This window comes from Ammospiza nelsoni, chromosome 15, assembly GCF_027579445.1.
Source record: "Ammospiza nelsoni isolate bAmmNel1 chromosome 15, bAmmNel1.pri, whole genome shotgun sequence".
NCBI lineage: Eukaryota > Metazoa > Chordata > Aves > Passeriformes > Passerellidae > Ammospiza > Ammospiza nelsoni.
The window spans coordinates 5,054,026-5,063,464 of record NC_080647.1 but is presented as its reverse complement, the minus strand read 5'-3'; the positions used below and the strand labels follow the sequence as shown (position 1 = coordinate 5,063,464).

General features: G+C 52.3%; 1 protein-coding gene across 1 annotated transcript; it reads left to right on the top strand.

Annotated features, from left to right (window-relative positions):
• Nucleotides 1-1,384: 1,384 nt before the first annotated feature.
• TBX22 (T-box transcription factor 22) lies at nt 1,385-8,088 on the top strand. Its single transcript, XM_059483069.1, has 7 exons — nt 1,385-1,496; nt 1,837-1,938; nt 2,160-2,334; nt 2,542-2,706; nt 3,032-3,096; nt 3,174-3,259; nt 5,961-8,088. Exons 1-7 carry the CDS (start codon nt 1,474-1,476, stop codon nt 6,554-6,556), a joined length of 1,212 nt encoding a protein of 403 aa, XP_059339052.1. The 5' UTR covers nt 1,385-1,473; the 3' UTR covers nt 6,557-8,088.
• The last annotated feature ends 1,351 nt before the right edge of the window (nt 8,089-9,439 follow it).

Below are 9,439 nucleotides of genomic sequence, written 5' to 3'. Positions count from 1 at the left end.
CCCCAGCTCTCCCCTCCCTGAGCCCCAGCATCCCCTTTGCTGCCGGCTCTGGGGAGGGTTCCCGCATGGAAAATAAATCAGCGCGGGGGTTCCAGCCTGGGCAGGGCGGGGGTGGAAATGCCGCGCAGATCCCGCGCAGCGCTTTCCCTGCGCACCTGAGGGTCCCGGACGGAGCCCCCCGGCCCCGACCCTGCCCTGCCCGGCCGCGCAGGAGTTTCCCGGGACTCTTCGGCTGGAAAACGGGGATTTCTGTCTCTAATTCAGCGCAGCTGCTGCGGGCGGCGGGGCCGCGCTTTGAAGCGGAGCCGGGGATGGGGACGGGGCGGGGTGGCGCAGCGGGCGGGGCTGCCTTAAAAAATATCCCAAAAACAACCAAACAAACAAAAAACCAAGGAAAAACAGGACACAGAGCCGAAACTGCTGCCCGCTGCTGTCGCAGCCCAGGGGTGGCGCCGGGTTTGTCGTGCCGGGGACACCGGAGGGGCCACGCGTGACCGGCCCTTGGGGGCAGCGCGGCGGGGCCGGAGCGGGGCACGGCTCCCTTCCCGTGTATCCTTCTTTTACTTTCCCCCCTTTTATTTATCTTTTCCTGCCTTTTTCCTTCTTTTTCTACCCTTTTCTCCTTTTTCTCTTTCTTTTCTGTTAATCTTTCTCCTTTCTCTCTTTTTTCCCCCTTTCTTTTCCTTTTTTTCTTTCCCCCTTTTGCGCTGGTTCTGGTTAAACGTTATTTGCACTTTTGTTGGAAAAGTGGCCCCTAGTGTGCAATTATGTCAAATTTCTTTGAGTTTTACAATTTAATGGAGAACAGTAACTCTTTTATTGATCCTAGACGGGGCCGGCTCCTCTTCCCCCTCTCCCCCCCACCCCTGTGGCTCTCCCCTCCCTCCCCCTCCAACCCCCCCCCGTTACTCCCATGAAATGTCACTCAATGTTTCTTATGCTCCCACCAGTTTCCAAAACAAACAGAGGAGGCTGCAGCCGTCTATTGACTCAGTTGGATGCAAGAGGATCTCGCCGTGGCCGCTGCCCCCCGACGGGAGCCGTGCCGGGCGAGGGGCGCCGGGTGCCGGCCGGGATGGAGCCGCCGCCGCCCGCCTGAGCCGCGCTGCCGCCCGGGGGGACCCCCGGCAGCCCGCGGGGGATGGCGCTCAGCTCCCGGGCTCACGCCTTCTCGGTGGAAGCCCTGGTGGGACGCTCGGCCAAGAGGAAGGTGCCGGAGGGTCGCGATGAGGAGCCCGGCCCCGGCTGCCGGCCGGCCCGCAGAGCGCCGGAGGCGGGTGGGTACCGGAGGGAGCCGGGCACGGCGGGCAGCGAGGGCGGCCCCCGGCCCCGGCAGCTCCCGAGCCCCTCCTGCCCTTTGTGTTCCCCGCAGAGAAGCGGCCCAAGGCCGGTGCCGAGAGCCGGGCGGGCGGGGTGCAGGTGGAGCTGCAGGGCTCCGAGCTCTGGAGGAGGTTCCACGACATCGGCACCGAGATGATCATCACCAAGGCCGGCAGGTACCGGCCCCGCCGCCTGGCTCGGGCTTTGCTTTTCCGTTTTGGTTTTCTTTCTTTTTTCTTTTTTTTTTTTTTTTGTTCTTTTTCTTTTTCTTTTTGTTTTGTTTTCTTTCTTTCTTTCTTTCTTTCTTTCTGGTGGGGCACAGTGTTATTTCTTGGGCTTTTTATTTTGTTTTGTTTCGTTGTCTCGAGTTTCTCTGTTCTGTTCAGATATTTCACTTAGTTCTCCCCCTTTTCCGCTGTTTTCGTTGAGTTCGATTTTCCCTCCTCCCGACGCCCGTTCCCAGTTCCGCAGCCCCTCTCGGCTCTCAGCCGCTGTCCCTGTGCCCTGTGCCCGCAGGAGGATGTTCCCGTCGGTCCGGGTCAAGGTGAAGGGGCTGGAGCCGCTGCAGCAATATTACATCGCCATCGACGTCGTGCCCGTGGACTCCAAGCGATACAGGTACGGGTACGGGTGCAGGTACGGGAACAGGTACGGGGGGACGGGCGGGACCCCCACACCCACTCCAGACCCGTCCTGCGCTGATGGCCGCGATCTGCGACCCGAGCGGGACACGGGGTCACACAGGGGGGCTGGGGGGCCTCACTCACCTATAGAATCTATAGGTGTGGGGGCAGGTGGGCACGGGCTCCCGGCGGCTGACGCGGCCCGGGCCGGGCCAGGTACGTCTATCACAGCTCGCAGTGGATGGTGGCGGGGAACACGGACCACTCGTGCATCACCCCGCGCCTCTACATCCACCCCGACTCGCCCTGCTCGGGGGAGACCTGGATGAGGCAGATCATCAGCTTCGACCGCGTGAAGCTCACCAACAACGAGATGGACGACAAGGGGCACGTAGGTGTGGGGCAGCCCCGCCGAGGGGGCCGGGCAGGGCCAGAGCAGCGCCCCGGGGTGCGGAGCATCATCGGGGGGAGCGCCGGGAGGGCGGGGGCCGGTCCCTCCTGCCTTGGGGCTCGGGGCTGGGACCTTCCTGAGCCTCGCCTCGGGATTTCTTCCTGCCCTTCGCCCTCCGGGGGCTCAGCTGCCTGTCCCCCCTCACAGATCATCCTGCAGTCCATGCACAAGTACAAGCCCCGCGTCCACGTTATCGCCCAGGATTCTCGCTTCGATCTAGCGCAGATCCAGTCGCTGCCGGCCGAGGGGGTGCAGACCTTCTCCTTCCAGGAGACCGAGTTCACCACCGTCACGGCCTACCAGAACCAGCAGGTACCGGGAGCCGGGGCGGGGATGGAGAGCCCTGACGGTACCGGGATCCAGGGGAGATGGAGAGCCCCGGGGGTACCGGGAGCCCGAGCGACGGCGAGCCCCGATGGCCCCGGGAGCCGGGGAGATGGAGAGCCCTGACGGTGCCGGGAGGATGGAGAGCCCCGATGGCACCGGGAGCCGGGAGGGAATGGAGAGCCCTGACGGTACCGGGAGCCGGGGAGATGGAGAGCCCTGACGGTGCCGGGAGGATGGAGAGCCCCGATGGCCGCGGCCGCCGCTCCCAGCCCGTCCCTCTCCCCAGTGGCCCCTCGATTTCACCCTGCAGATCACGAAGCTGAAGATCGACAGGAATCCCTTCGCCAAAGGTTTCCGGGACCCCGGCAGGAACAGGTAAGGGCCGGGGCCGCCCCCGCCGCCCCCCGCGCCCCCGGCCCCGCGGCCGCGCTCAAGGCGCTCTCGCCCCGCAGGGGGGTCCTGGACGGGCTCCTGGAGACCTACCCGTGGAGAGCCCCCCTCGCCCTGGACTTCAAGGCTTTCGGCGCAGACAGCCAGGGTAAGTGAACCCCGCTCGCTGCCGCTCCCGGAGCCCCCTCGGGCGGCTCGAACCATCGCAGATAACGAGGCGCGCCCAGAAAACGAATCCCCGCTTTTAGGGGAGTTAATTCCGCGTTGGTTTAGATAAAACTCCTGTGAAAGTGGATGCGACAAGCCGGGAAGAACAGGATGAGGGCGCGGGCTGCTCCAGCCCCCGGCTGAAATCAGAGTTAGATGGGCAGAAAAAAAATATCTGAGTGTGCAGGAGGCTAATTTGGAGTCGGGTTGTTCCGGCTTTGATCCTGTCACACTAATTGCTTCCAACCGGGTTGGGAATATCAACTACAAACGTGGCGGTGGTGACCGCCCGTGCTTTCTGCAGCGGCAGCTTCTGCGCCGACAAACGCGTTATGCAACAGAAAATAAAATTATCTGATATTTAGGATGCAGCAGTCGCAAAGAAATGCAGAGAAGAAGAGGAAAATTTTCGGGGAAAATGCTCTCCTTCATCCTGACAAGAGCAACCGGTCCTTTACAGCCCTTTCCCAGAAAAACGGCTTCAGAAAGTAATATTTGAAAATAGATTGTTCATAGCGCCGAAGGGGAAAACCTAACAGCTCGTTTGCACATTGGAGCCCTCCAAGTTGGGTTTAAAGTCGCGAGTTAAATTCTCGTTTACGTAAGGAACTCTTCAAAGTTTTGGGACGCACCAAGTCACCCCTGGGTCTGCCGGGAAATGCTGCAAAAATCACAGCAAAAATTCATTTTCTGCAGGCGTAGAAATGAGGGCACAAAGAAATCAGATTCGGGAGAAATTAAGAGGTTTATCAGTTGTAAAGAGAACTAAAATTATTATCATTATTGGTGGTGGTAGTAGTAGCAGCTTTATTAGTATTATGAATAGGTTTTTTATTAATTTTCTTTTTTAGAAAATATCTTAGGCAAAAAGCTCCTTTTGAGCCCGTTTGCCAGGGGAGAGGAGGTGGTGGATGAGCTGCGTGAGGAATGAAACAACAGCAACTGCAATGTTAAGGACACTAAAATATTATTGTACATATATAATATAATATTACAGCTGCCTGGGATTTTTGGATTTTTTTTTTCTTGTTTAATCTATTTGGTATTTTTCTTCAGGACAGAATTCCTGGACTGATATAAATATAACAAAATCTGCAGTTCTACTACTAACAAAATATATTTCTGAAGAAAAGCCGTAAAACTGAAATCCCAAAGCTCTAAAACCAGGAGGTAAATTAAAAGGAATTAGGATCAACATGCTGAAGAAAAAATTTGCCATAGAATTTTTATTTTTAAGCCTAATAGGAAGGGCAGAAAACACCTGCTCATTGATCTGCTCCTGTTGCAATCCCCATTCCCAAACTTGCTGTGGAATTTGGGTGAGATTATTGCTCGGGGTGTGATATTATTTGCTCCGTGCAGCAGATACTGACCCTGCTTTGCTCTGCTGTATCAGCCACGTAGGGGTTCCCTCGCTGCCTCACACACAAATATCTGCTCAATCCCATATTTTACATGACCCAAAGTCTCTGAGCCCTGGAGGACATCAGGAAATGTCCATGGAGAGAGGACTGGACCCTGCCCTGCTGAAGTCAGGACTGAAGCAGCCACTGACATCAGCAGGGAAGGGTGAGACCCTCACGCCACAAAACCTTCCTGGATTATTGTGATCAAGGGCTGGCCTTTGAGAGGCTCTGCTTGTTGGAGGTTTGGAAATTAATTTGCATCACATTCAAAATCTTTGTGTTTTTAAGGTGTTTTTAAGATTTGCTATACCAGCAGCCGTGGTTCAGTTTTACAGTTGATTTCGGGTCGCTGGTTGCGTGTCGAGTCGGATCAGATCCCAGCCAGGCATTGTATTGGTAGGAATTGAATGTAAAGAGTAGCACAAATGGATCCACATTCCCTTACGTCCTTTCCTGTGATTTTGGTAAGAAATTAAAATAAAGTGGGGGGAGGGGGAAACCCTCTGGAAGAATTTGGTAATGAGTGTGCAGCAGACATTTGGCTCTCCGCAGGCGGGAGGTGGAACCAGCATCTGTGCAGCACCAGGGCCGGCTGCTCCCAGCACCGTTCCCACCTCGGAGCAGCCATCCCATCCCTGCTTCATTTTACTCCTTAGGGTTGCTTTTCTCCCGAATTCTGAAAGTGTTCATTCATCCCTTCCAGAAAAGAGGACATTTAGATGACTTGAGAGTTTGAATTTCTGGAGACACCGATAGCATTCAGGGGAATGTTTCAAATTGCTTGGGAAGCCAAGTGAAATGAGTCAATTCCTGTGAGCAGGAAGGTGCAAAAAAATTCTCCATCAGGCTGAATATGCTTTTTTGTTCTTATATCCAAGGGGAAAAAGCTGTCTGGAATTTGCATGAAAAATAGGGAACCTGAAATGTGTGGGTATAGCGGGGAGAGTTATCGGTCATGCAGCCAGGTATGGATCCAGGTGTGTGTGGACCTGCATTTACCACGATCCCAGTCCAAGGAATGGGATTAGACACTTGCAAATACTGTTTTTAGACAAATACCAGCTAGAAATAACCATTTATGGATAGATCTTCCCGTTTTCCAGGAGCTGGTCTTTGGAGCGGGTTCGTGCTTGGATGGACACCGGCAGCCGGGAGCAGGAGCAGGAGTCCTCCGAGGATTGCTTGGCTGTGGGCACCAGTTAGCCCAGCCTGGATGATTTCTGTTTTCCTTTCCAGGTGGGAGCTCCAGCTCTTCTCCAGTGGCCTCCAGCGGTGGGACCCCCTCTCCTCTGAACCCCCTGCTCTCTCCATCGTGCTCCCCTCCCACGCTTCACTTGCCCGCCAGCAGCCTGGGCATGTCGTGCCCCGAGAGCTTCCTGCACCCCCTCAACGTGCCCCTCTACTACAAGATCTGCCCTACGAGCTTCTTGAGACAACAGGCGCTCCTCCTTCCGAGCCACGAAAAACTGGGAGCCACCAACCCACACCTTCTACCCCACTTCATGGTGGATGTGCCCAAACTGTCTTCCCTGAAAAACGCCAAAGCCGAAGACTTAAACGCTCAGTGCCTACAAGCCCCCGGTCCTGCTGGTCAAATGCTGTATGGATTACATGCATCTGGAAACATTTTCCCATCAAGTCCCATTGCTCGGGAAGCACTTAATTGTTCTTTACATCCTCCATATGGCTTGTATGGTTATAACTTCTCTGTGCCATCCAGACTGATGAATGCAGCAGGGCATTTCAAAGTGAGTGACAGCATTCCGGCTGCTTTGAGGGACGGCAGATGCAATCACTCCAACTGGCACCCCACAATTAACCACTGCCTTTAGTGGGATCAGAGAATATTTCTGAGCTGTGTAAAGCAAGTCCTTCCTTCTTTCATAGCCAGGGGCTCCTTAGTTATTGACTCTGAAATGCTGCATGGTACAGGAGCAGGACGGGCAGACATTTAATCCTTTTGTTTTGTGGACAGAGTGTTGTGTTGTTGGGAGGGTGGAGGGTTTGAGATGACCCTGAGGTGATACCTTTTGGCCACATTTATGTCACAGTTGTAGGTTAAGAGCAAACTGTCAGTCACCTTTTTACTATTTGCACTCCCGAGTGGGGACATCGATGTCTGTATTTCTACAGCTCTGTTTTCTCTCTTGCTTGCCTTTAGTTAGCTCAGAGCCCTGGGGGGCTGCTGCTCACCCACTCAAGTTTTATCCCTAATTTCAAAGGGACTCTCCAGGACCTGGACTTGGCAAAGGAGCCACATCTGGCCAAGCACTTGAGCTTGTTCTTAAGTTCTCTTGGCTCAAATGGGTCCTAATTAATGACGTGAAAGTCCCTCATTCTCCAAGACCCCAATGCCTCCGTTATCAGGGTGGGGACATAAATCCAAGTACCTTAAATCCAAGTGTCTGCTGCCAGGGTAAAGAAAGGCAGGATGAAAGGTGGATGGGGTGAGAAGCTGCAGGAGTGGCCCAGAGCCCTCTTTTCCGCGTCCCACCTCCAGTGACACCAACATCAATGGCGTGGTGGGAAGGACAGGATGGGGTCACACATCTCTCCCATATTGAGATGGACCCATGCTGGGGACATGGAGGATACACCTCGGAGAGCTGTGTGGCATGAAAGGACCCCCAGGAGCCCTGCAGGACAATCCTGTGACCCAGAGCTCTCAGCCCCACGGGCCACAGAAGATCCACATGGGATCTCATCCAGCCTTGCCCAAAGGAAGGGGCAGGGATGTTCCTGGCTCAGTCCCACAGAGAACACAGATCCTTTATGGAGAATTACAACTCTACAGGCCCTGGAACATGAGATTTTCAATTGCTTCCAAAATTCCTGTTTGTTTTCTTGTAACCTGTGGATATTCTTGTTATTCCTGTAAATAATGTTCAGCTCCCAAGGGTGCCATGTAACTCACAATAAATCAGGACACAGGTTTTATTCTTTATTTGATTGATGTTCAGTTTCTACCTAAAGTCAAATTTATTACTTGATAGATGACAGAGATTGGAAAATAAGGTTTGGCTGGGACCAGCCCTATTTTGGGATTAATCCTATATTTTCAAGCACAACACACAATATAGAGGGATTAGGCACAGATTTAAGAATCAAAACTGATACCAGAGTTTTGATTTTATTTTCATCCTTAACAGATAACAAATTCAGATCAGAACAAGCAAAATCAGAAGCTGCTAAATTAACAAAAATTACACTTTTGATTTCATGAGACTTTGATAAAATTCAGACAACATTGGTTTCCCTAATTTTCCTGATGTGGGTGTCCACAGAGCCCCCAGTGATGCTGGTATGAAATGGGGGATTGTGATAAATGGTCTGTACAACTGTAAAAATGAACAAACCTGCTTTCTCGGGCTGTTTCTTAGCAGTTTATCTCACTATTTTTATTAAAAAAGAAAAACCAATTTTTTTCCTTGGGAGTCCTTATGTCCAACATTGATGGTGACTAAATTCCTGCGGCAAGTCCACTGCTGGCCCTGGCCAGGCTCTGTCCAGCTGAGTGACCACAACCCAGCCCCCACATGTGGTTGCACTCCTGGGGAGCTGGAAGGCTCTTCCTGATCAGTCACGGATTTGTGCAACGGGGAACTTCCAATTTTCCAAATATTTGCGGTTGCATAAGATATTCCAGAGTTGCTGGCCATGAGCTGTAATCCAGTAAATCAGTGTCTGGTTAAAAATGTGACTGATAATGACCGGGAGAGATATTTTTGGTGCAGTGATTTGCTCTACCAGGAATGATGCTCAGCAGATTCCAGTGGAGTTGAGCTGGATCTCAAAGCGCCTCCGTGGGTCCCGTAGGATCCCAGGTTTCACCACCCTCCCTCATCGCAGCCTCATGGAAAACACACCCAGAGCCTGGTCCCTGCAAGGTCTGAGCGTGTCCCAGGGGTGCCACACTTTGGGAGGGTGCTCATCAGGCAGATCCAGAAATATCAATTTGTCTGTGTGAGAGGTCGGCACGGCGTGAGAGGAGCTGCTTGATCTGGGTTATCTGAGGGTTGTTTCCATTTTCTTTGCCTTTACCTCCTGCTTTTATCCTTCCAAAAAGGAAAGAAATAAAGTCTAAGAAATAAAAAGGATTTAGGTGGTGTTTTCAAGCAGTCATGGCTCTCTTCCATGTGCCACCAAGGCCACCTCGGAGCAGACTGATCTCCCTGGCCCTTCTGGCATAGGAATATTTTCCATATCCATAACAGTGACTCAGCTGATTCACTCACACTATAAAATTGATGGTTTTGCCTAGATATTAAAATAAATGTGCGCCAAAAAGTAGCTAACTTGCACTCTACACTCTCAGGGTCCTTTGTAAAACAGCTGCTAGCAGGAGTTGAGTGGCAGAACTCAAGAGAATAAATCAGATTAATCAATATGATTTATTAAATGTGAAACTGGGCAAACTGAGGTTGATATTTCAAGCAAGACCATGTGCCTGTCAATACAATTCCATCACGTACTCCTTTGTATTCCTTGCCACAAATATTACAGGAAAACTCGTGGCCATTTCAAAGTTCACAATTCTTTGGACTTACTGGGCAAACACAAACAGCACCTCACGATTACAGTGCTATTTTTAAATGGGAACAGGGAGAAAAACAAAGGGGTTTTTATAGAAGATGAAACTTGCTGAACAATCTCAGCTATTAGTCATTTGACCTTTCACAAGAGAAGTTTGAAGTTATTTGGGAATATCTGAGCCT

Excerpts from the sequence above, each read along its gene's own strand:
- TBX22 (XM_059483069.1), top strand. The coding sequence starts at position 1,474 with ATGATCATCACCAAGGCCGGCAG. Across the intron at positions 1,497-1,836 it reads ATCATCACCAAGGCCGGCAG|GAGGATGTTCCCGTCGGTCC; the intron begins GTACCGGCCCCG and ends CTGTGCCCGCAG. Across the intron at positions 3,097-3,173 it reads CGGGACCCCGGCAGGAACAG|GGGGGTCCTGGACGGGCTCC; the intron begins GTAAGGGCCGGG and ends CTCGCCCCGCAG.